The 27,463-nt window shown below is 38.5% G+C and overlaps 1 protein-coding gene across 2 annotated transcripts in view; it reads left to right on the top strand.

Moving 5' to 3' along the window:
- CDK14 (cyclin dependent kinase 14) overlaps window positions 1-27,463 on the top strand; it is a 483,078-nt gene that overhangs the window by 368,408 nt on the left and 87,207 nt on the right. For both annotated transcript variants that reach the window (XM_024202069.2, XM_024202070.2), the window contains one exon: window positions 612-660. In XM_024202069.2, the coding sequence (XP_024057837.1) occupies window positions 612-660 (49 nt within the window). The remainder of the gene's footprint in view (window positions 1-611; window positions 661-27,463) is intronic.

Raw genomic sequence — 27,463 nt, 5'->3', positions numbered from 1 at the left:
AATGTTCTTCCTAAAATCCTGCCCTAGCCAGAAGATGTCCTTCTGCAGAGGAACCATAGGACAATAGGTCTGCTCCTTATCCCTGCACTAGCCGGGGCAATATTTACAGCTAAAACTTAGTTTGTGTGTGTGGGTAAAGAAATGTGCCATCACTATATTTGCAGAGTTTTGGTTAAGTTTATGGATCTTTTAGCATGCGGACTTTCATATGACCAGCATAGCTCTCAGCTGCCCCCAACTTTAACATGAATCTGGGCTCATTTCACTTATTATTACAAATTTTTTACATGGGAAATGTGGAGTCATGACAGCAAGGTTACAGAGAATGTTATTTATGATAAAGGAAAAATAGGGCCTGATTTTTATTTACACTGATAACCACTCTGGCAATATAACATGGCTTTAAAGTGTATGTAAAGTGGCTTTTGTGTAGATGAGAATCAGTCCCATAATGTGTCCATTATTTAAAGTTATTTTCCCCTTCTTCTCACTTTGTTCTTTTTCCCAGATTTGCCATATGGGAGAAATGATAACCATCATTAGTTAAAATGCTTTTACATGTTTTTAAATAAATTAAACAAGATAATTGAATGTCTTTCTTTTTGTTACAGAACGCTTTACACAGTACAGCTCTAAAAACCTTAGACAAGCATGGAATAAGTAAGTTTTTCTTTTTTTAAATTTACTCTGCATTCTTTGACTTTCCATCCATATGGTCTATCTCATGCTGTGACGTTACCATAGCTAATTTACAATGCTTTTTGCTTCTTTGTCATTACATAGCAACATAGAATCACCCACTCCTGCATTTATCAGTTCTCAACTTTCTTTACATTACCAGTGTTCAAATGAAGCCCCAGCTTCAACTCAAATACTATTTGACACCATTTAACCCAAATAATGTTGTGTGGAATCAAATGGAAAGATTAAAATTTGACTTCATCTTTGTCATTTGGGTGTGGTATGTACATTTCTATAACAGAAATACTCATGTGACTCTTTGGACCATATTTTACTCGGGAGGAATTCTGCACCAAAAAATTAGAAATGTTGCTACACTATTTTAAAATTCTGCATATTTTATTTGTGAAAATAACACAATATAATCACGCCAGTTTCAATTATTTTGGTAATTTATTTCAAAATACCTGTCAACAAATATGTCTGTAACAATACAGACAGCAAAAAAGATTCTGGAGATGGTTTTGGCAAATAGATTCCTTACTAGACATATTAATACAGGAAAGATTAATGAGACTGGGACTTTTTAGTGTGGAAAAGAGACGACTAAGGGGGGATATGATTAAGGTCTATAAAATCATGACTGGTGTAGAGAAAGTAAATAAAGAAGTGTTATTTACTCCTTCTCATAACACAAGAACTAGGGGTCACCAAATGAAATTAATGGACAGCAGGTTTAAAACAAACAAAAGGAAGTATTTCTTCAAACAACGCACGGTCATCCTGTGGAATTCTTTGCCAGAGGATGTTGTGAAGGCCAGGATTATAACAGGGTTCAAAAAAGAATTAGAAAAATGAATGGAGGATAGGTCCATCAATGGCTATTAGCAAGATGGGCAGGGATGGTGTCCCTAGCTTCAGTTTGCCAGAGCCTGGGAGTGGGCAGCAGGGGATGGATCACTTAGTGATTGCCTGTTCTGTTCATTCCCTCTGGGGCACCTGGCATACTGGGATAGATGGACCTTTGGTCTGACCCAATGTGGCCATGTTCCTCGCTGTCAGGGTAGTAAAGCACTGGAACAAATTACCTAGGGAGGTTGTGGAATCTCCCTCATTGGAGGTTTTTAAGAACAGGTTAGACAAACACCTGTCAGGAATGGTAGATGATCCTTAGTCCTGCCTCAGTGAAGGAGACTGGACTAGATGACCTATCAAGGTCCCTTCCACTCCTACATTTCTATGATGTTGTGTCTCCTTCCCTCTCCTACCCCCCAGTGTGCGAGACAACATGTGCCACCCCTTGCTTGGGGTTTGAGGTAATGCCATGATTTAGCCCACAGAAAGATCACATCCACTGGCTGGGGCAAACCTAGGCTTTCCCAGGTAACTACTGTCTCAATTCATGTTTTGGGACTGTTGGTAACTATGTATCAGACAGGCAGCAATCGCACTGTTGTACTCCCAGAGTAGTAGCCCCACTCTGGGATGAATGTATTGTGATAGATCCAGACCAGTTGGGAACAGCAGAGTAGTAGAAGGGAGATATAGTGGCCACTAGATAAGCAGTTTTCTGTTCCCTGAGTGACCAGAGCAGGGGCTGCTCCAGGCTTATAGAACACCTGACTCCAATTAACCTGCTAAGAGTCAGATGAGGCAGTTAAGCACCTGACTCTAATTAAGGCCCCTCTGATGCTATAAAAGGGCTCACTCCAGTCAAGCCGGGGGAGCCAGAGGAGAGGAAGTGTGTGTGAGCAACTGGGAGCAAGAGGTGTGCAAGAAGCTGAGAGTGAGTAGGCATACTGCTGGACGACTGAGAAGTACCAGCATTATCAGACATCAGGAGGAAGGTCCGGTGGTGAGGACAAAGAAGGTGTTGGGAGGAGGGGAAGTAGCCCAGGGAGTTGTAGCTGTCGTGCAACTGTACCAGGAGGCACTCTAGACAGCTGCAGTACACAGGGCCCTGGGCTGGAACCCGAAGTAGAGGGGGGGCCCGGGTTCCCCCCAAACCTCCCAACTCCTGATCAAACACAGGAGGAATTGACCTGGACTGTAGCTTCTACCAGAGGGGAAGGTCTCTGAACTGTTTCCTGACCCACAGGGTGAATCTGTGAAGCAAGCAAATCCGCCAATAAGCGCAGGACCCACCAAGGTAGAGGAGGAACTTTGTCACAGTATGGGTATATATAAAACAAACTTGCTTGCATGTTTTTTGGGGCAGGACTCTTGTCTTCTTGCCTGTTTTAATAGTACCTCACACAATGGGGCCCTGATCCATACTTGGGCCTTTGGACCCTGTCATGGTACAAATAATAATAATTTCATTTGAATTGAAAACGTGACACTGTGTGAGCAACATATTTTCTTCAAGCTTATTGTGTGTTGGTTTTGTTTGTTACCAAATATATTGTTTGTTTAAAATAAAACGGTGGTCTGAGAATTGACACAGAACATGATTCCATCACAGTCTGATGCAAATAAAACCAGAGCTTCCTCATTTATAAGGAACCTCTTCAAAAATATGTACACGTTTTCTATGCTCCATGAATAAAGGATTTGCAAATTTTCAGCATAAATGAGAGGATTGAAAGACTGAAAGCAATGACAATGCTTGCAGTAGAATTCAGTGCTTCATATGTCAGGCTCTAATATAATAGGAAATATTTTGTTCTCAAAATTATGTATCATTTACATTTGAAATGTGTAAAGGATTTTCTCCTTTTCTAGTGTAAATCTCTATTAGTGTGCAGTATTAGAGTGTTGCTGGATAGTACTGCTATAGTTAAGGATGTATCAATATTTCCATTAAAGACATCGTATTCTCAAGGGTTTATAATTTAGCTATAAAATTAACATTAAAAATCTTCATAGAGTGATTCAGCCTAGAAAGTATGCCTTTATTTATTAACACATTTTGAAGAACATGTTTTGTAATCTAAGAGAGCATTTTTTAAATAATTCTGATTTTTTTTTTCAGTATTTTTTGCATTCATGATACCAAAATGGGCTGGTTTGTTTAAACCAAATTTGCAGGCTAGTCAGAATGAGGATTAGACCCTCCCAGTGTTTAAAAACTGAGCAGATGAAAATAAGGTTATACTGTTGGGTTTTTTTAGAGTAGTTTGAATATACAGATTTGTTTTGATACTGTTAATAGTTAGTTACTGTGAACCTCTTAATGGCTCTGGAGGATCAGTGTCAAAGGATGTCTAAGGCCCTGATCCTGCAAAGATTTACGCGTGTGCGTAACTGTAAGTAATGTAAGTAGTCCCATTAATTTCAATGGAACTACTCATGTTATTTAAAATTAATGGGTGTAGTGTGTGGGTGGCCTGTGATATACAGGAGGTCAGACTCGATGATCTGGTGGTCTCTTCGGACCTTAAATTCTAGGACTGCAAGTCGTTGCAGGATTGGGGCCTAACTGGGAAATATTTTTGAAAGCCTCTCGGCTTTGATACTATGGAACCACTGTACGGGATTAGGGCAGCTCCTAAAGCATGTATAATAGGAGATTTATTTAAAATACTTAGCTATATATTTTTTTAAATATTAAATCTGCTTTAAACTGACAGAAAAGCATGCCCTGCTCTTGATCTACAGCTTGGGCAACCCATAAATGCCTATGTTCACAAGCTGCAGTGAGTGCTCCTGTCTCTGCTGGTCAGTGTCAGGGAGGAATAGGACCAAGGTGCCCCATACTTACTCCTTTCCTCCTCACCCCATGGGTTTGCAAACACAGACAGATGCACTCGAGTCTATCTAGCATAAATATTTATATGACCCCCATTACTATACTATCTGAGCCCCTCACTGTCTTTAACATAGTTAGCCTGACAAAATCCCTGGGAGCTAGAGAAGTGACGCTATTCCCATTTTACCAGTGAGGAAATGAGTCACAGAGAGATTAAGCTGAGTTATCAAGTCACGCAGGAAATCTGTGCCAAGAGCAGGGAATTGAACCCATGTTCCCAAGCCTCAAGGTAACATCCCGACCACTTCCTCGTAGTCTGTGTGTGGCAGGACCACAAAGCCTGAGAGTGTGCATGGCTCAGGAGATTTCTCACTCTCCACTTTTCTTTTTCAGACTGCACAGGACTAAGGATAATGCAACCCCTTTTCTTGTTTGTATACATGAGCTGCTGATGCACAGGAGTTAAAACCTGAGTTTATAAACGTCTTTAAAAAGGCTTACATCCAAATATACAATGATTAGGGGCCTTCTTGATTTGCAATTTCATGGAAATCATGAAATATGGGATTGTTTGCGAAATTAACCTTCAAAATAAAAATATGTTTTATTTATAAAATATGCTGCAAAACTTCTGTGATTACCACAATGCAAAAACAGCTGTGATATCATGTGATATCATGTGCTATCACTCCAATCGTCATAGTGGATAGTTGTTTGAGAGTGTCTGTCAAGTTACATGACCTATACTAAAGTGAGCACAACAGTCATTACAGTAGATCATTGATTGAGAGTGTGTCAACATTTATGATAAGTGAGAGCGACAGTCATCAGGTTGAGTGAAAGGATGGCTGACGAAGCAAAAAAAAAAAAAAAAAAAAACCAGCTTTGGATTGTGTGGAGAATCTTGCAGACAGTGGTAAATTGTTTTGTTCATCTTGCAACGTGACTCTGGATTTGTTCAGGAAAAAACACGATCGATCCCCATTTTGAGGCTGCATTGCATATTAAACGAAAAGCATGTGCAAAGGCTACAGGTCAGAACAAAAAACAAGCAACAGTGTCCACGATGTTTAAAAGAACAACTGAAACTTGTTTCGCAAAAGGAGAAGCTACAATGGAGCTAGTGGATGCCTGTCACTGCTGCCAACATACTATTAGAAAAAATAGATAGTCCAAAACTAAGCAAGTACTTTAAAAAGCATGTACCAAATGCTGGCAGTTTCTCATGTGCAAACAATCTTGTACAACTTCACAAGTATTATAATTTATTTTTATTTATTTAGCAGACTCCCTTGTCCAAGGTGACTACAAAGGTAACAGTAGTATAGTACAATACTTGTTGTATATGTACTGTCTGAACACATCCACAAAATTTGCTATTTATACTGTGACCAACCCATGAAAAATGTGATATTTCTCGGCGATTTAAGTAGACCCCTAATAATGACAGTCAATGAATTTAAGTGAGGACAGTCCACTAAGGAGAATGGCATTCTGCTTACAAACTTTCACGGTATCCCCAGGTGTGAGGCAGGCTCTTTTACAGAAAACAGAGGCAAGAAAAGAGAAAACATTATAGATAATATACTGAGAGTGATGGTAATCAATCACATATTAGTTACTCCAGCCACAAGAGAGACAAATCTTAAAGCCAGAGTAGAAAAGATAGAGCAATGACTGACACAGCTTGATATCTCTCTACCTAACCAGTTTAGCTGGAAAACAGCTGCTCAAAATAAAGCAATATGTAATAAATAACTTTAAAATATTTTACATTTTAAAATATTGACTAGAACCAATGGAAAATCATACCAGAGCCAAGAATATCAGAGTTATTGGACTACTCAAAGGGCGGAGAAGATAAACCCAACAGGCTTATTATGTGAAAAATCAGATCCCTGAAGCTCGTAAGCTAGATGTAACAATAGACCGATTTTACTTTTGAGAGGTCTTTTGGAGAAACAAAGAAGTAACAGTGAATGAGTACTTTGGTTAAGGTGTCCAATTACAGAGATAGAGAACATGGTACTTATGGAATCATACACATGGTACTTAAAATGCAAGATGGGCATTAGAAAATTACTCTAAGCTCTGCAGTTCCTCGGCTGGGGTTTTCAAGAGTCTAAGGCAGTCTGGCAGCCAACTCACATCGGTTTCAGTTCCATCTGATATTAACTTCCACCTGCACTGCACATGTTACTCTACTGGGGGTCCAGTTACAAGATGAGTCTTCTCAACTCATTTAAAACATGGTTTGTTTTTTAAGTATAGAGGGATCTGAACTGTGTTTTATCTTTGGTCCTGCACTGTTCAGTTCAGGTATGTCTGCACTGTGCCTTCAGAAAACATTATAAAACTCACTGTTTCAGATTACAATAGCTTTCCCACAACAGTAAACCCTTACAGGGTAATGAGGAGAGAGAGTGAATTGTCTCTGTGTATATTTCAAAGAAGGATCTGTAAGGTGCTCACACATTATGGTGATGAGGAAGAATGTAGATAGTCCCCTGCACATCTGTTCTTTCCTATCATATTAAAATTAATGTAACTAATTCACCAATGTGATAGAATTTAGTATATGGCACCTTAGCCTCACAACACAGGTCAACTGCTGGACATTTCTGCTTCAAACAAGATCTTTTATAATGGCAGGGGCTGAGGCCTTCCAGACTTATATCTGGCAAAGTTTAAGGGTAGGACTCAAGGGGCAGATTCTCACATTTTTAAAACATTAGTCAGTGAAAACCTTCTGAAGAAGCAAGGGTGAGGAACCAGAAAAAGATTCAGAAGCCAAATATTGAATATATGGGATTTTCAGACTTGAATAGTTAACAGTTTACCGTTCAAAATGGTTTTTAGAAAAACATATTCCCTAATGGGCTATTTAGTTTAAAAGACAAAATGTGATTACTTCTTGACTTTTATTTTTGCTTTTCCCCATAATTGTGCAATATTCATCCTTATTAAAATCTGCAGCCACCACTTTTTTTTAATTATTCAAGCTCTCAAGCATATAAGCATAGGCAGTTTATTTTGTTATCACAGGTAAAACGTCTCTTTCTTTGGGTACCAATTTATTGGCTCAATCCATGTGACAGTGAGTTAAAGCTGAATCTGAGCTAAGGATCCATTGTGCTTTTCCTGGGATGGAATATATGTGTAAGAAAAAACTGCTTTATATAAATAAGTATATCCCTTCTGCAAATCTACCAAGGTAGTCCTGTCAGCTATCAGTAGGGAGTAAGCATGATGGTATCTATGGCGGGAAATAACTTGAAAAGATTTTGGAAAATGTTCTTTATTGGAGACATGTGAATCTATTGATATCATTTGTTGACTTGCTTCTTTTGCATGGTTTTTTTAATTTCTGCAAAAATCAGTAAAAAGTTATTTATTAAATTCTCCTGTTTAACTTCTTGCTTGATAAAGGGCTTGTCCATGAAGAACAATCGATAACCTGTGTAGTGGTTGGAAGTGTATTATTACCTACACCGGATATTAGTACTGTGTGAGTCAAGGAATGATGATCATTTACTGTATGACTAAAAAGGGCAAATTGTATTTTTTTGAAATAAATTCTGTTATGCTTGATGTCACTAAAGTTCACACTTTACAGTGCTACATTACTGTAGGTGTTTACTGTTAACATTTCAGTGCACAGTGCTTATATGACTTGTAGTAATGTTTGGGGTATGTCGGAAGCATTAGAAAAATGCTGTCGACACTAGGAGGAGCACTTGTGTTGACACAGCATAAATCACTTTTTTTTTTCCTTTAAAAGATAAGTAACCATCATTTTTGTCCTAAGGGCTTTTATATCATTATTTTGGCATTAAATACTTTTTGTTCAGGCTTTAACTAATTTTTGTCGATTCAGTTTCATACGTTTTTCATAAATTAATGGATTGGATCTTATTTTCATATAGACTAAGGCCTCTTTACATTGCTCTGACAGTGTAAAAGGCACCCACGTCAGGTGCCTTTTACATCATTCTGCCAGCATAAAGGGGCCTGAGTGCAAATAAGAATCGGACCCATTACATCCACAGCCCAACTCAGCAGCATCAGAGATCTGCAGTTGGAAAGCAGTGTATAAATACTTGGTGGTAGTGGTGTTATGAATTATATTATATAGAAATAAGTGACTGATAAGACCTATTTAGATTCTATAATCTATCCCTTGTGCCAAAGCTTACAGTTTATTTTGAGGGTTTCCTCCATTCTAATTCTAAATGTCTCAAGTGATGAGACATTTATCACTTCTTTTGGGAGATTATTCCACAATCTGACAGTGAGGCCTCTTAGAATATATATATATATATATATATATATATATATATATCCTGATATTCAACCACAGTTTCACTTTGCTCTGTTATATCTTATTATTCCTAGTTATACCCCCTTACACTACCTTTGACTATTCCTTCCCTTTGCGATATTCACACACTTTAGGTAACGAAGACCACTATGGTATACCTTCTTAGTCATCATTTAACCATAAGTATTTCTCCACTTTTTAAAAACTACTTTCTAGTACTAATAACTTAAATGCAATTGTATCAATACTATCTTCTACCTGTCCCATCTATGATGCCTCTGCAAGTACAACCCAAAACCATTCTGGCTTTTTTCCCCGCCTTATAGCCTTGCATGCTTATATCCAGTTCAAGTATCAGAGGGGTAGCCGTGTTAGTCTGTATCCACAAAAACAACGAGGAGTCCAGTGGCATCTTAAAGACTAACAGATTTATTTGGGCATAAGCTTTCTTGGGTAAAAAAACCCACTTCTTCAGTTCACTCTGTTATTGGACTAGATTCTGTGGGTATTAATGCTCTCCTAGTATCTCCGTTCCACTGAATATCTGGGTTTGGTATTATTTACCCATAGATGTGGTTGTCTGCAGTTTTCCATGCTGAATCCTTCCCATATATTGTTTTCTTCCCATAAATTTCATTTTTATAAATCTCTTTGTATTAATTCTTTGTCTTCATTGGTATTTGCAACACCTCCTAATTTAGTATCTGTGAACTGAATTAATGTGCTGTTTATTAATGAACTGGACTAAGGGATAAAGATGTTAAATAAAACTGGGGCTAACACTAATCCCTGTGGCACACAGCTGGATGCTTCCCCTCCAACTCTGTACATGGCCAATTATCATTACCCTTTGTTTATGGCCTGTCAGCCAGTTTTCAGTCCATGTGACAGTGCTTATATCCAAGATAATGTGAATTTATCTTTAGAGCAAGGTTTTGTGAGACACTGATTCAAATGCTTGAAGTCCAGATATATTACATCTACTACATGATGCTGATCCATGAATATTTAAGTCCATTTTAAAAAGTGATCAAATTGTCTAATATGTTTTGCTTTTCTGTTTTTCATTTATTTATTGCTTATCATTTTTTTTCTTGTCATCCACTTACAATTTTTTTCTCTTAATGTCGATTCCATTTATTTTACTAAAGTTTGAAATTAGAATTGCCAGCAAAAAATTGCCAAGATTGCCCTCACTTTTTTTTTTCTTTTAAATGATTGGCTCCGAATTTGCTTTTCTACCAAAATCCTGTTATGATCAAGTCCTTCATGACTTTTGAAAAGTACTTAGCATTAGTTTGGTGAATCCATTAAGTAATTCCTTGAGGCCTTGATGTGAATATCACACAGATATGTTGGTTAGTATTTATTCAATGTTTTCGATTGTGAATTTTCCAATACATGCTCTTTAATAATGTTTTTCATTACTTTCTTATTGACTCTACTTCTTTTCTTTACTTTTCAAATATGTTAATCTAAAGAGTCTCTTTTAAAGCTACATCAGTTGTTCCTACTTCTTCTATGCTTCCCCCGATACAATGATGATGTACTAATTTCCCAAAATAATGCTTTTTTTTTTGGTAGTGTGTTATTTGAGTATTTTTGTTGTCTAAGAAATTGTTTCCTCTTTTGAATTCTAGTTCATTGTCACTAGCGCCAAACTTTCCTATTACTCTATTCTCACATTCTTAATTAATTCCTCTTTTTAAAAGGCAAAATCCAGGATGGCTTTTGCACTGGCTAAAATCTCTCCTTTCTAGATCATGACTTTGTCGACAACATTCTGTCTCTTTGAGACATATTTAGATGCACTTGTTTGAGCAATTCATGTCCCCCTGTGAGCACAGGCTGGGCTGTGGTTTAGAAAGCTGTCATATTGAGAGTCTGATTTCATTTTGTGTGGACAACAAGGCCAAGATTTTCAAAAATGTCTACCAAAAATTAGCCACCTGAAAAAGGGTAGGCTGATTTTCAATAGTGCTGAGCATCCAGCAGCCCCTATTGATGTCATTGGGATGGGATTTATATTTTCTTTTGCCCATCATAGTATATTCTAGAAGAATTTTCTTCAACTCCCATGTTTCTTTGTTTCTCATCTTTACTTATCACCTCACTGGTGGATATCAGCTTGGAAGGGAGTAGTGTCAGTGCAGTCAGCTAATAAACAACCTTGCAGATAAGTATTATCACCTCTGTAACTAGGATGAGGTCAGTCTGAAAAGCCTCATGATTTTGCAGTTATGTCAGCCAAAGATTTGTGGGCAATCGCTAGCTTTTGGAGGTGGTGTCATGCACCATAACAATCAAAGGCTTTGGGGTGCTTGACCACATCAAAGCACATCTTGGCCTTTGATAAATATTTATAACTGATCTTTATGATAGTTTGGTCAGGGTTCTTCAGTCTTCTTTTAACTGCTAGTTTTCATAAAATGAAATGACCCTTAAACTGCCTCTTTTTCCTCATTTAGCCTCTCTATTCCAGAAGTTCTTGTGATCACATTCCAAGAACCTTTTGCAATTCATGCCAAAAGAGAAAAAAAAAACTAAATGTAGATTTCTTCTTCTGCCTCCACATTTCTGGCTATTGTTCCTTCAAGCCTCAACTTCCTAGGTCTCTGAGTGCTGTGGCATAGGACTTAAGGCAATACATTAATGCCACTTAAAATAAGGGAACAGAGTTCTTGTTGTTTTGTACAGCATTAATATAAAAACTATGGTCTATTTCAAACTTTAAAACACATGTATTAGATTAACAGTTTTGCTAAATAGATTAAATGAAGCCTTCAGACAAATCATTCTTAGAAAGTGCAAAGATATAGTTTGAAAGTTTAGAAGAGATGTTGCCTGTGGGTAGATTAGTTGCTCTAAACCCAGGTGTGTATGTTCAGCGTCCACTTGACCTGGTTGTCAAAATGGGCAGACATAAGGTAATTATTCTTGCCATTGCCTTAAAACTGTAGGATAGATTATATATCTTCAGCAATACGCTGTGAATAGAGAGACTCTGTGTTGCATTGGTGCACCTGTTATCGCTGGAGGGCAGAGAGGCAAGTGATTCCAAAGGGAACTGACCTTTTTCTTTTAGGCATTGAGTCAATTCCATATCCTAAGGCATAAATTCTGTGTTAAAATTATTATATCCCTCCTGGTATCGCTCTTAACAATAGACTTCACTTTGGCTCTTAATGGAAAGCCCATAAAATTCCTTTAAAAATTAAGCCTTTATAGGGGAAAAAATTGTCTAATTTTGAAAGGAGTTACTAGGTCAGTTAAGTTGTTCTTTGATCACAATAAATTCTAATTTAAATTTAGAATAAACTGCTTTAGCGGAATATCTATCTAATGAGTTGCCAATCAAAGCATTGATACATAAATGGCATTATCAGTAAGTGAATAGAAATGTTAATTCACAAAAAGTTCTGCTGCATTATTATAAACAGTTATAAATAGTACAACGTATCCACTGTCTGCTAGTACCTCAGCAGCGTTTACTCCCACAAGACTTGATTTACAAACAGTGCCAAATAAGAACTTTCCTTTAAATTATTCACATTTCATAATAATTGATCTTTCAGAGTTCCAGCACTGGAGAATATTTGATCATAAATTCAGTGAAATCAGCCTCCGTCTTTGTGATGTTTGTCCAGTTAAATCCTTCAGTGAATAAACCAGTAAAGATGCCAGCTGTGTTTATTTTATAATGGCTGCTGTTGTATGTGAGCAGGTTTGAAATAAAAATAAAGAAAATTTCTAATTTTTCAGATTCGATATGTGAATCCTTAATCCGACTTTGGACTTTTTAAATGAAAACAGACAAATGCACCCTTAAAATATTCTTGCAAATCCAGTGCTTGCTTTTGTTTGGATACCTAGAATCAGACTGGAACTATTGTTGAGGTCATGGCCCGAGCTGACAAAAGCTAGGGTGATCAGCGTAAAAACTTCTCTCTCATGATGATATGACTTAAGAAGGGTCTGTCATTTCAGTCTTCCCTTTGAATCGCCTCCTTTAGTCATATTGTATCACATCTTTAAAGCTATATTTTCTCTATTAGAGGTGGTACTTCATGAGAGTGCCCCAGTATTACCAGCCCCAAGCACCCCAAAATCATGAGTTAGGCCCCAAAATATCATGAAGGTTGGCTTAAACAGAGATTTTAACAAGTAATAATTTGTGGGGTTTTATTTGCCATATTTTCGAGCCTCTAGGGTACAACTCAAGTCACATTTTAAAGCTTTATTCTGCAACCATGAGGGATAGAAACTTTTTTTAAAATGAAAGTTGAGATTTTCATCTAATCACTTGATTCCAGGAGCTAGGGCTTGAAGAAAAACATCCAAGGTGAAAACCTGGCCCCCACTGAATTAAATTGCAAAACTCCCATTGTCTTCAGTGGGGCTAAGATTTCACCCAAATATAATTAAACTCACGATAAAATTGTGAGAGTTGACAACACTTCAGATGTTAATGTCAGCACTTTCCTTTATTAACCCATTTGCCTATGATGTTTAATTTTTTTTCCATGAAGTGCTAAGCACCCACAGCCCTCATGGACTTCAGCTAGAGTTGTGGGTGCTCAACAGTTCTGAAAAACAGGTCCCAGGATGCTCAGCTGCTTGGGACAGGGCATGGTTCTGGTGGGATCTGTCTGTTTTATCTAATATGTTGATCACAGTAGTACACAGATGCCAACTCCCGCAGCATATTCTGGAAAAGGAAATAGGATTCTTACATCCTGGATCTCTGTGTTATCAGAAATATATGCAGCTAAAAATATTTAAAATGGGGTTTCTGTAGCACTAGAGTTAGAGCAGAAATGTCCATCAAGACAAATTTTCAGGTTTACTCTGCTGTTTAATAAGTGCTGTATAGGACTGTGGTGTAACACATTTGCAAAATCCTGTGACAAGACCAAAACTTCTCTCAAAGACCTTTGAATTTTATAGGAAAATTTCAGTCCAAAGAAATCTGCAATATCCTACTTAATGAATTCCAATAAGGACTTCTTACCTTACTTGTTTAAATTCAAAATGATCCACAAAGGAGGCCCACGTTGTCAGCATACTGATGCGGAATGCTGAGAGTTTTTAATGCAAATCAGTGGAAATTTGCAGCAGGGAGTGTGTGATCCCATAAGCAGGATCAAGCTTTTATTTGTACTATCAATAACCCGGAGATGGTTTTCCCGTTTAGTGACATCTATTGTGGGAAGGCAGCCCGTTCGCCATCCAGCAAGTACAGGAAGTCTTCCACAGCAGCACAGCTCTTTTTACAACCATGCCGTTACCTTGCACCTGTGTTTTCCAAAGTGTTCTCACAACCTGCCTGCATGCAGAATGAGACACCAGTATTACCATTATTTATATTACAGTAGTGAGATTTGGGCCACATTGTGCTAGTCACAGAGCGAGCAAACATAGTGAGAGAGAGTCCCTGCCCCAAAGAGTTCTGAGTTTAAATAGATGGCTGACCAAGGCACAGAGAGACTGAGACATCCCCGAAGTTAGTCCTGTGCAGATACAAAATTTGTATCCGCATCAGATCTGCAACCCGCAAACATGGCTCCCGGATATAAAGCGGATATCTGCAGATTTGCCGGGCTCTACTCAAAGTCACACAGCAGGCCAGCAGTAGAGCGGTTGTAGAAGCCATGCCTCCTCACTCCTAGTCCAGTGACCCATCCACCGGACCACACAGCCTAGCTTTATGGTGGCAGTGCAGATAGTGCCACTGGGTCAGCCTTTTTCCCAGTTTGCAGTGTTAGTTTTCATAAGCCTGCCTTTATTTGTACCATGATGTAGCCTTACAACTGCTTAAAATAGAGAGATTAGAACTTCGGTATGAAAACAACAACAAAGAAGTTGGTGGGACATAAGCAGAGTAAGCAGAGCACTGATCATTGTGATTTCCCAGTAAAACCGATTGTTGGGAGAGCAGAGTTAGCAGTACTGCCATGCTGCTGGACGTGGGATCTGTGCCCGTGCCACATACTGCAATAGCCCACTTCTAGCCATGGTCTTAATAATCATCCCTAACCATAGTGACTCTGCAAGCTGTATAAATGGGAATGCTGTGGTAGCAGCAGAAATGGACACTGAAACATCGTTTACAGAGCAGTACATCCACCCACACGCACCAAGTTGAGTATCTTGTGGATAACTAATTGCTAACAGATATGGACACTTACACTACATCCTTACTCCCACTTTTTTACTTACTTCTTACTTGGTGGAATGGAATTTCCCCCATTTTCCTCCTTTTCTATCATTGTTAACATCACTATCCTCCATCACTCAGGCCTCCGGTCTTGGGTTATTTTAAACTCTGCCCTCTTCTTGTCCCACATATCCAGGTTGCATTTAAATCCTGCAGCTTCTTCCTTCTCAGCATCCATTCTCTTCTTTCCATCCCTGCACCAAATCTCCCATTCAAGCCCTCATTAGATCTCGCTTTGATTACTGCAGTATTTTCCTCTCTGGCCTCCCAAGCATGCACATTGCACCCCTCCAGCCATACAAAATGCAGTCACTGAACTCCACTTCCTTGCCTGTTGATCTGATCATGTAACTTTCCTCATTGGGACCCTACACTGGCTCCTCATTTACTACCCCATCACATTTAAGCGTTGCATCACCGCATTCAAAGTTCTGCATAACTCTGCCCCTTCCTACTTAGCCTCCATTGTCAGGTTTTGAATTGCCTCTCACCATCTCTGTTCTGCCCATGCTCTCAAGCTTCTCAGCTTCTCCCACAGTCACCTCTGTTCCTTCTCCCCTGTGGCCTCCAGTGCATGGGACTACTTCTGTGAGCTCATCCACACAACCCCTTTTGAACACCCATACTGCTTTCAGTGAATCAAGTTGACTTGTTTATAAATTATATATATTTGTATACTGTTCACAGTCCTTTATTCTCCTAACCTCTCTCCACTTGTCCGTCCTTCCAGCTGGGGCTGTCTTCCTTGATGGTTTGAAAAACATCTACCAGTTGGGCAACTAGATTTTCAAAAGTGCTCCACACCCAGAAGTTCCCATTGTGACTCTTACGGCCAGATTTACAAGTAACATCACACACCCAACATGCTGATCTCTTTTGAAAATCTGTCCAGTTATTTTGGTGCCTAAATAGGAGCTGAGGTGTGCGTTTGCTTGTTTGTTTGTGTTGGTTTTCTGGAGAGTCTGGCTCCAAAGGTGGCTCAGCTCTTTTGAAAATCTGGCCCATAAATGGGCACCGCCATAAATAATTTTTTTGTTGTTTTTTAAATAGCCAAAACTGGGACATGTCTAGATACTCAGCTTTGATTTCCCACGTAGATCTGCCTACTTCTTTCATACTATGATGACAGTTAGAGATGTGCAAAAGTAGTTGAAGATTGTCATAGACAGTTTTTTTGAGTCATCTGGTGTCCTCACCTGACTCATGAATAAGATGCAAGTAAAAACACCAACCACCCAATAATTAATTGGTCCTAAATGATAACAAATATACAGAACTGATATTTTAGTCATTCATTACCAAACTGCTCATATTTTAAAGGCTTAAGCAAAAGAGAAATAAATCTCAGTAAAGTAAATGTAACTAATAACTCTTCGGAAATGCAAAGATTTGAATGTGGCATTCAATGCTGCACCTTCTTTATAACACCACCAAGTTCAATGGGAAGCCACGTTCATCTCTGCTCAAGCCACGCACTAAACTATAACCATTGTTCCCTCCTTCCTCAAAGCTGCCTACATCTGGGAAAGTCCCCTTTATCCACTCTACCATGCTCTCATCCTTTGCCCCTTCAAATATCTTGTGGGATTCACACTACTTCCAGAAGGCCTATTAAAACCCTAACCATCTTCTCAAACTAACAGCATCATTAAAGATGATGGACTGGATTCTCCAGTCTGCCAAGTTTGCTTTTTGTTGTTTATGCAGCCAAAGTGAGCTTGAACCTATTGGAAGATGCCACAGGAGGATTCACCAATGTCAGGGGGAAGAAGGGTGTGTCAGACAGGTGGGGGGATGGTGCGGTGGGAGAAGGGTGTGTGGCAGAGAGCCCCTTGCTGCTCTAACTTCCACTGGGGCCAAGTAGCTGAGAATCCAGGAGCTGCAACCAGCTTTTTGTGGCATAGTGGAGAATGAGGCGTGCGTGTGTGTATATATGTATATATGTATGTATGTGAGTGCATATATAATCTTGAAATACCTTGAGATCTATCAACATAATCTTATGGTGTAATTCTTGGCCCTCCTTCTCCCACATTGATTGTTACAATTCATCAAGTCGCTGTTGGGTCTTAATTTATACTCCAATTCAGCAAAGATTTTGCATGCTTCACTTATGCAAGTGCGTAGTCTCATTGAGTTCAGCAGACTCACATTCATAAAGTTAGGCATACGCTTAAGTCTTACAGCGTTGGTTTCTTACTTTGTAAGCTTTCTGGAGTGAAGACATTCTCTCTCTCCAAATCCCGATCCATAAAGTGCACGCTTCATCTTGCCATACCCATAAAACTTTTTTCATTAGTTTGAAAAACATACAATAATAAAAAATCAGACCAGTCTGACATTTTAGGGAGGGAAAGGAGGAGGGGATAAGTAGCTGTCTCCAAGTGTTTGACAGATGTGAGGTCCCTGCAGGACAGATCTGTAGGTTAACTGTGATAAATGGTCTTTGGCTTCAGTGACTAAAGAGAGGTCACCCTTTTCAGGGCACTCCCTGCATTTTGAAATCTTTGCAGCAAATTCTTGTTGGAGTACTGAACAAACAAACCAGTTCTTATTTACATTGTAGTGAAAGTAAGACTTTTCAAACGAAAGATGTTAAAATATGAGACAAGAAGGCTGAGATTTATGAGAGAGTACTAATGTTTCTTTACTGGGACATGGATGCTTTTAGATTTCAAAAGACAGTAGGTCCAAAAAGACAGCTGTATTTTCCTTTACAGTCGTTTAATAGGGAGAACTTTGTTGGCAACCCCAGCAGCTGCACCCAGTGACAAACTCAAAACCCAAAGTTCTCCATCTCACATACTCTCGGGCTCTCTCTCTGCTTCTGTTATGATTCCTTTAGAGAGTAACAATGCAGGGTGCTAAGAGAGAGAGAGAAACCCACAGAGCCTTGACTGCATGATGTGCCAAAGGTTTATTTCAGCTACTCCTGTGGTGTTTTTTTAATTCTCTCTCTCTCTCTTTCTCTCTCTCTCTTTTTTGTTACCCCTGGCGTATGTCCAGTCAGTGAGGAAATAAATATGTGAAGAAAGAATGCTATGGAATGTTAACTGCACTGGCGTATTTTCTTCCTTTTATCATGCCCCAAGATTCAGTGAAGTTGATATAAATTCACCATGCCTTCTTTTAAAAAGCATAACAGAAAGGCATTCTTCCTGTAAGAGTCAGACTGTAAAAGGTGATTTTTCTTTCACTCAGTTTGGTTTAAGCCTGTAAAAAGCATTAAGTGAAAAATCTGATATATTTGTTAGGGCATTTATTGCATTACTAACTTATATTTTCAATTCCCAGTGAAAGGTTTATAGAGAACATAAACCTTGAAGAGTTTTTGTTCAGGATTAAAGAGACATTTCCCCCCTTTTCTGGTGAAATAATAGCCTATAAAATTATGGCTTTTTTAGTAATTATTTTTAGCTGTATTTATTTTCAGCTTGCTGAGATGCATGAAGAAGACCTTTTAAAAGCACTATCCTTATTAGAAGATTCATGCCTTTTAAAGGTTTTCAAAGGAATATAAAGCTTCTGATTAAATGTAGCCACCAAGTTGTAGTTTTTATTAATTACATTTACCGCAAGGAAAGACCTTCCAATAAACTATAAATCTAACATATTTTGAAATCTTTTGTAATGGCGTAAGTAATCTATTATATGTTTAATATTGGACTAACTGGAATGCTGAAAGAAGATAACTGATTGATGGTGAAAAGAAGTAATTGCTAAAATCTTTCTGGGGAAAAATGGTAAGGGGGAAGCTATGATTAAAATTTCCTGGGAAATACTTTTCCCAGGAAAAATTTTTACTCAAAGAAATTGATGAAAATTACAAACAAGGAAATATAAAATGAACCTTAAAGCTGACCTATGAATACTTTTACATTTCTGTGTTCAAACAGTTTGTCACAATTTTAAACAAGAGAAGAACAAGACACTCAAAATAATTCCATTGAGTTGAATTTTTTTTAAAATCAGCAATTCTACAATTACTGTATGTGCCAGCATGTCCTAAATAGCATTGGGAGTAAGTGGGTCATCTGACATATACTATACTTGCATTTAAAGCTACCTCCTTTTATTTTTTCCTAGTTCATAACACCAAATTCAATGGCTCTCACTCCATGTGATGCCTCAGCATGCATTATGCTGGTAAAATCATATGCAGGACACAATACTGCATTGGGCTTTTTAACTTTCACATAGCCTTATTCCATATCCCAACAGGCATATAACCTGATGACTTTTAATGTAGATAAACTGTGCATTATTGTAAAATAAGAGCATTATGTCTATAAGTTGGCAGTAGTTTGCACTGGATTTATGTGGAAGGTGTGATAGCCCCAGCATAGTTTATTCTATAGCATCAAATAGAGCAAGAGCCAATGGATGTGGATGTCAGGACCTAGAAAGAAGAAAAATAAGGCAAGTTTAAGTCAATCATATGCAGAATGGCTCTCTTTAAGCTCTGTGTTCAAAGCTCAAATCAGCCAAGTTTATAATAAATGGCCTGCACTTCTGTTGTGCTGTCCGTCTGAAGATCTTACAATGCTGTATAAACTTTAAAGGAATTAGTCCTTCAGGGCACCGTAGGTGAACATATTATCTTCACTTTTTTGCTGAGGAAATTGATGCAGAGGTAGATCAAGGCCACAGTCCAACAAAGCACCTAGAAACATACTCACGTTTAAGCATATGTAGATTTATTGAACTCAATAGAAATATTCATGTGCTTAAAGTTAAGCATGTGTTCAATTGTGTTCCTGGATTGGGTCCTGTTAACAGAGCTGGGAAGGAAATGCAGATCTCCTCATGCATGGTCCATGTATTGAAGATTGTCCTTTCTCCCATTTGTTCCTCATTCTCAATAATGATTATTAAACAATGCTGTGGATGACCCAGGTGATAACGCACTAGTTTGGTCTGTGGTCCAAACTATGTTGTAGCCAAGTTTTAAAAAATACTTTAGCTTAAGTAGACAGCCAGTAGTGGGGAGGAGCTATAATGTTTCCATCCCCATGGGAAAGTAAACAATGTAAATGACATTGATTCAGGAAGAGGCAAGGCAGATCTTTCATCCTAGGCATTGTAAGGAACATTGTGCAGCTATACAGGGTATACACCATGCTAAGCTATAGCTCATGCCTTGTGCAGACAGAGCCATACAGGATGAGAAATCGGCTCCAGTGGAAACCTAGCATGCGTTTTAGCCTGATTGTGTCCTGGCCATGTCCACACAGGCATTTTATAACCTGGTTGTCTACAACTGAGGTTAATAACCACTACTGACCTCAGTTGTTTTGTGTGTGTAGAATGGTTCATACTCTTGCTATTTGGTGCATTCAGCAGCACCTAGTGCTAAATCTTCTGGACTAAAGCATTACTGAGCCTCCTGTTCCATATTTTTGGTTTTTTTTAAATCCTCAAACCAGGCTACTGGAGAAAAAAGATTATGGTCTTGATTCTACATTCCCATAAAGTTTAGAAACTGATATTAAGAAATATATCGGCCAGTAGATTTTAGCCTTAAAAATTCCTACGAGAATGTTTTGAACAAGATACACTAATTAGCACAAATATTTTCATAAGTAACGTAGTTGTGTCCCACTTGTTGTTGGTGCCTTCATTTGCCACATTTCCTTTTTTTTATCATGACACAGTATTCATCTTGGCTTTTTCTCCAATTAGCAGCAGCTGTGTGGCTGTTCAGTGAGAATTAGTTCAAATAGGTCAGACTTATTACCTTGTTTTAATGCACTAAATCAGCTCACCTACATGGTTTGTCTAAATAGGGCTTTCGCCTTCCTGAACACCTACATGAGTGGCAATACCAAGAAATCAAATACTTACACTTATAACAATGTACAGACACCACAGGAAAAATTATCATTGATGTTTGTCATGGCTTTTATTTTAATGATAAAGATTTAGCCACCTTTCCAGTACTTTAATGAACAAGGATACTGATGCTTGACTATTCAAGTATAGTTAAAAGATACTGAGCTAACTAACCTGTAATCTTTAACCAATAATCTTTTCTTTCATACACCTTTATGGAAATAGTGGAAACCTTGTAAAGAGTCACTTTATTTTGTGATCTGGCAAAACAAATCAACAGGCAATGAGGGTAGCACTGCCTTAACAATTCTTTTTACAGTGTATGCCTCCTTTAGGAGTTCATTTGGTCTTTGATTTATACTATTTTCTTTCCTTGCAAATCTTTATTTCAGGGGAGTATATCATCTTACACAGGCAGCAGGCTAGGCTGGGGTAGACCGACTAGGCAATGTAAAATATTTTCTTCAATAGTTGTAGATGTTTGTCACAATATTTAGGTTTTATGCTTTTATCTGCATCAAAAGTTAAAAACATCCAACGTGGAGAGCAGTACTAGTTTGGTCTTCGTTATGGTGATTTCATCACAGTAATGATAATGGGCTAAATTCATCCCTGATGGGATTCAGTTGACTCTAGTGGATTTACAGTAGGGATTAAAAGGGCCCAGTATTTTATATCTACACAGTAAAATTATATACTCTGAAGCATAGGAATGGTTTCATTGAAGTCAATGGGAGCCCTAGGCATGCAAATGAGCGCACAAAATGGGCTACAATATTTGGTAAATGCTGATGTTACTCAAATTAGGCCTTACTCTGACCTGCAAAGACTGGCGCACACGCTTAACTTTATACATGTGCGTACTCCTAGTGAAGTCTCTCAGATGCTCAGAAATACAGAACTACTTCAACTTGTGTTAGGATTTTTGAAAAAATGTGTATTTCAGTTGGCTCTCATTCAAACCCATTCCCTTCAAATTTATTTGGCCATGTTTTACCCAGTAAGAAAATTCTATTCCTGGGAAAAGAAAGCCAAAGCATTACTAAGAACCCAGTCCTGCAAAGACTTATGCAACTGCTTAACTTTACCCAGATTAGACTGCTCAGCAATAGGGTTCACAACATAGCCAAATAAATTTGAAAGAAATTGGCTTGAATAATAACCATCTTAAATATATCTTAATCTGCACCATTCGTACAGGTTTAAATAGTTTTCTTGTGTATGAAGATGTCATTTTGACTGTCTGCACTTCAAATCTGTTAAATATAAGCCCTTACAGAAAGAGCTCTACCTGCTATAGAATATTGTAATGTTTTATGTAGCAAAAAAAGCACTGTACTTCTCAGAAATACAAATACGCATATCTTTGACTGAAGACTGAATGGCTTGACAAAGAAAACATTAACTATCACACCTAAAATTGGCACCGTTTTATATCAGCACTCAGGAGTGGCCTAAAAGGAGAAGGAAGGAAATGCATTTTTGTCTCTGTCATTTACTGTATAGGAGTCCTGTGAGTTAAAACCACTAGTTGGGTGGTGTGGCAAAAATCATGGTACAATTGTTTACTCTTTTTAGTAACGTTTTGGATTTATAGTGTAATACAGGCTTCAGCACTATGGGACATTTACCTTTCATATTTATTCCATTTATAACTTTTAAACTTGAGACTCAACAAAATGAGGTGGTTTTTCTGCTAATAACTTGTTTTGGTGAGCATATCCAATGCTTTAGGTTAGAAGTGTTGTAGAGTGTAGGTCTCATGGTTAAAGCACTGGGCAGATATTCAGGAGATTTTTTGGTTCAGTTCCAGCTCTGCCGTATACTTGCTGTGTGACTCTGAGGCTTGGTCTACACTTACCCCCCAAGTCGAAGTAAGGTACGCAAATTGAGCTACGTGAATAACGTAGCTGAATTCGACATACCGTACTTCGAACTTACCGCGGTTCAGACGCGGTCCACACGCGGCAGGCAGGCTCCCCGTCGACTCCGCGGTACTCCTCTCGTTGAGCTGGAGTACCGCAGTCGACGGGGATCACTTCCTGGTTCGATTTATCGCGTCCAGACCAGACGCGATAAATCGAACTCGGAACTTCGATCCCCAGCCGCTGAACTAGCGCGGCAGTGTAGACCAGCCCTGAGTCACTTAGGCGGAGATGTTTAAAGGCACTTTCAATGGGCATTGGCACTACCTGCCCTTCATGCTTTGAAAATATCCCCTTAATCTCTCTGTACCTCAATTCTCCAGCCTTAAAATGTGGATAATACATCTTTTCTCCTTTCCCTCGTCTGTTTAGATTGCAAGCTGCTTGGGGCAATGACTGTCTTTTGCTATATCTTTATACAGGACCTCACACAAAGAGACCTTGATAACAGTTGAGGCCTCTCGGCATTAGTGCAATATGAGTAATGAAGTAATAATTATAGTATTTCCTTGCATACTCAAAAGGAGGCAGATCTGGAATTTTCAAAGGGGATTAAGGGAGTTAGGTGCCTTAAGAGAAACAAATTAGAAGTATGCCATGAGAGTTGTACTGTCAAATTACAGTTTGGTTTGGAAATTGTAAACACAAAACAAAATCTGTTTACCTTGGGGAAGTATTCACCTCATTTGCTATCAAAAATGCATAGACAGGACTAATCTTTGTTTGTTTTAAATACTCACGTCTTAATTATTAATGTGAATTTAAACCCCGCTCTTCATTTCATTTAACAAGCAAAGCACCCTGAGTTCAGAAGTTCACTGCACATGCCTGAATCTTTTGTTTTTTTTTTTCTCAAAAGCTTAAACCAAACTTCAGTGATCCTAGTCATGTTCTGCTTGACCAAATACTGACCTGCCTTTGCAACAGAAAGAAATGTAAACCTGTTTTCTGAAATTAAATCAAATTCTTGTAATCCAGTGAGATTCAATTCTAGTCCTAGTCATAACTTTAAAGTGAAATAAACTAAAATGGTATTTGTTTTGCTGTGCTAAGGAGATGTGTATACTCGGAGCTTTTATTTTTCAGGGAGCAGGTATTTTTGTAAATATTCACAATTTAGCTCTTTTTAAAAATCTTTACATTGCTGCTTGTGCCAGCACTTTCATATAATTTAATGGTCAATGCTAAAGGCTTCACTGTACTTGGCTGTATGCAGCATTTTCTATTGAAATTATGTATGCTGCCATGACCAGTAACCATTCCAAAGTGATTAGTGTGACAGTAAGTGAAGCATGAATATTGAGACTTGCCATATCTTGCATGCCAAGTTACTATATGGCCCAACTGCTGTGAGACAAAAGATGCTATTATGTCTTGGATACAAAGCCATATTGTATGAAATTCCACCCTATCACCATATAGAAAGAGGTGTATTTAGGAATGGAAAAGTTTTTTCTTTTGATTTTTAAAAAAAACTTTTCTACAGTATATAGCACCTATATACAGGACTCAATCAGAAAATCCAATTCTCCCCCCTCCCCCCATATTAAGGAATACAATCTGAAATGTATATCAGATAAATTTAACTAATTTCTAGAGGAACTTTAAAAGAGGATATTTGTAAAAAGTTACCAATATTATGTATTAAATGAGTTGCACCAACAAGTTCTCATGTAGTAGATGTGTTCATAGTATATGAACATGCAGTATATTTTTAATAACTTGGAGAATGACTTGCTTTAAACAAGTCTCAGGACTTCACATGCATATTTCCTTTTGCAATGTCCAGCTATTCTCCATAAATAATCTTTGCAAAAGACAAATTTCTTGGAGAAGAATTTCTGCACTTCCAACCTACATAAACAAAAATAGAACTTTTACATAGATTTAAAGGTATGTTCTAGCTCAATTAGAGGTAATGGGCTTGATGCAGGAATTAATGGGTGATCTTCAGTAGTATGTTTTATGTAGGCAGGCAAACTAGATGATCGTAATGGTCTTTTCAGGCCTTAAAATCTATGAATGCCAGAGAGTATAGTAGTACTAATAACTTAGCAACATAAAAACAGGTGATCCTCACAACACCCCTCTAAATACTATAAGGGGTAAGTAACCATTATAGTCAGAGTAGGTCAAACTATTCATTGCAAACTTTTTATTCAGTGAGTTTAGTCCTTTTTTTTTCTGTTCACCAATTTTCTGTCAACAGGTCCCAATTTTTACTAATTTATTTGCCTGTTCAGAATTGTTTGGCTAGTTGATAAGACTATATTAGAGCTACTGATGGTTTGCATAGTATTTGTACTGAGTATTGTGTTCATTATTTGATATTTGGAATTTTTCTTGACTGGTCATCTAAGTCAGCTAGTATTGTTTTTGTTCCCTGAAAGGATGGTCTTGGCTTTATAAACTACTTCCACTCAAAATATATTTCATTTTGTTGGGAAACTTAATTTGTTTCTTAGTTAAACAAATCTTGGCTATGGGCCAGATACCCATTTTCCACCAACATTCATGCAGTCATAATTTTGCATAATTTTGCATGTTCAAATGTATTCAAGAAAGCAAACAAAAATAGGACGCTAACATATTTAAATCAAAATTTTGATTCAGAATTCACAAAAAATGCTTTTTTTCCACATTTTGCCTCGTTCTTATCATCCTCATTTTACAAACCTAGAAAATGAAGGTCAGAGAAGTTAGACTTTTTTTACATTTGAGTGATGTTTAAGGAATAGCTAGCATGGATTTGTCAAGAACAAATCATGCCAAACCAACCAAATTTCCTTCTATGACAGGGTAGCTGGCCTAGTGGATGGGGGGAAGCAGTAAATGTGATATATCTTGATTTTAGTAAGGCTTTTGACACAGTCCCACTTGACATTCTCATAAGCAAACAGCTACAAACTACTACAAGATGAAACTACTATAAGGTGGGTGTACAACTGGTTGAAAGACACATCCATGTATTCCATGTAAGTGTTTGCTTGGCCAGCACGCTGAAGTTGGAGAACTTTGTCTAGCAGTACCCGTAATATTCATCACCAAGTTATATATCTACCAGTGTTCATCACTAAGCCACATTCAACCCCAGATGAGCAGCATCTTCACACGTTGTATACCAGGCTGTCTGCTTACCTGAATAAGACTAAATCTTTCCATTCTTCATCTCGTCTGTTTCATATGCGGACTGAGTTAAGGGGCAAGAGATCTCTTCGCAGATGATCTCCCAGTGAATAACTTCAGGGAACATGACAGCATATGAAGTAGTTCAGACTGCTCCTCCTCAAAGGGTACGAGCTCATTCCACAAGGGCCCTGGCAACGTTGATGGCATTTCTAATTGACATTCCTATATTGGATATTTGCAGGGCTGTCACTTGATCCTCTGTACATACATTTACAGACCACTATGCCATTACTACTGCATCCAGATCAGATGCAAACTTTGGGAAGGCAATCCTTCAGTCTTTGTTCAAATAGATTCTGAGCTAAGTTCCCTCTAAGGTGCATAGTCATGCAGCTGCCTATTAAGCACTGCACAGGCACTCAGGGCTGTGGTGGGGAGACATCTCTCCCCGCCAGCCCAGCCCCGGACCTCCTGCGGCCAGGGGAGAGGTGCCTATCCTACAGTCCCAACCCAGCCCCAGACCTGCCACCCCTATGGGTACTGCTAGGCTAAGCTATCTGGTTTCAGTACACTGGGTGTGCACACACCTACATGAAAAACACATCTGCATCACATCTTGAAGAACAACCGTTACAATACAGATAAGTAACCATTTTTTATCAATGGTTCTCTGTCAAACTGGGAGGACATATCTAGTGGGATCCCACAGGGGTCAGTCCTGGGTCCAGTACTAGTCAATATTTTCATTAATGACCTATGAGGAAAAATTAATAAAATCTGGCATGTTTAGTTCTGAGAAAGAAAGAATGAGAGGGGACCTGATAGTCTCAAATATGTTAAGGGCTGTTATAAAGAGGATGGTGATCAGTTGTTCTCCATGTCCACTGAAGGCAGGACAAGAAGCAATTGGCTTAATCTGGAGTAAGGGAGATTTAGGTTAGATATTAGGAAAAACTTTCTCACTACCAGGGTAGTTAAGATCTGGAATAGGCTTCGAACGGAGGTTGTGGAATCCCCACCATCCGGTTTTTAAGAATAAGTTGGACACAATACCTGTATACTTAGTTCTGTCACAGCACAAGGGGCTGGACTTGATAACTTCTCAAGGTCACTTTCAGCCCTATATTTCAATGATTCTATGATACAGGTAATGAAATACGTGGCCTGACGTTCAAAGGTGCTAGACACCCACAGCTCTCACTGAAAATCAGGACTCTCTTATTTTGGTTCCTAAATATGGAGGCATTTGAAAACTTTGCCCTAAATGACTTGCCTGAGTCCAGGTGGGTGAGGTAATATCTTCTGCTGGTGAGAGAGGCAAGCTTCCTTCTGCAGAGCTCTGTGTAAGCTCGAAAGATTGTCTCTCTCACTAGCAGAAGTTGGTCCAATAAAAGATATTAACTCACCCACCTTGTCTCTCTAATATCCTGGGACCAACATGGCTACAACAACATTGCCCGAGGCCACACAGTTCCTGACTTCCAGTGCCGTATGCAGTCCACTAAGTCAGGCCTTGCTAGCTCCAAGTAATCACTGGTTCATGAGAAGTTTAGGTGTGCCCACATGAATGTGATTTTTCCCAGACTTTATCTGCCCCCTTGTAACTAGCGGTATGTGTACTGACATTTACCAGTGTCCTGGTTTGTAAAGCACTTTCTTGTAAATGT

This window comes from Terrapene carolina, unplaced genomic scaffold, assembly GCF_002925995.2.
Source record: "Terrapene carolina triunguis isolate 2854851 unplaced genomic scaffold, T_m_triunguis-2.0 Scaffold84, whole genome shotgun sequence".
NCBI classification, from domain to species: Eukaryota; Metazoa; Chordata; order Testudines; family Emydidae; genus Terrapene; species Terrapene triunguis.
Note: the sequence above shows the minus strand (reverse complement) of the source record. Positions and strands in the feature narration are given on the sequence as shown.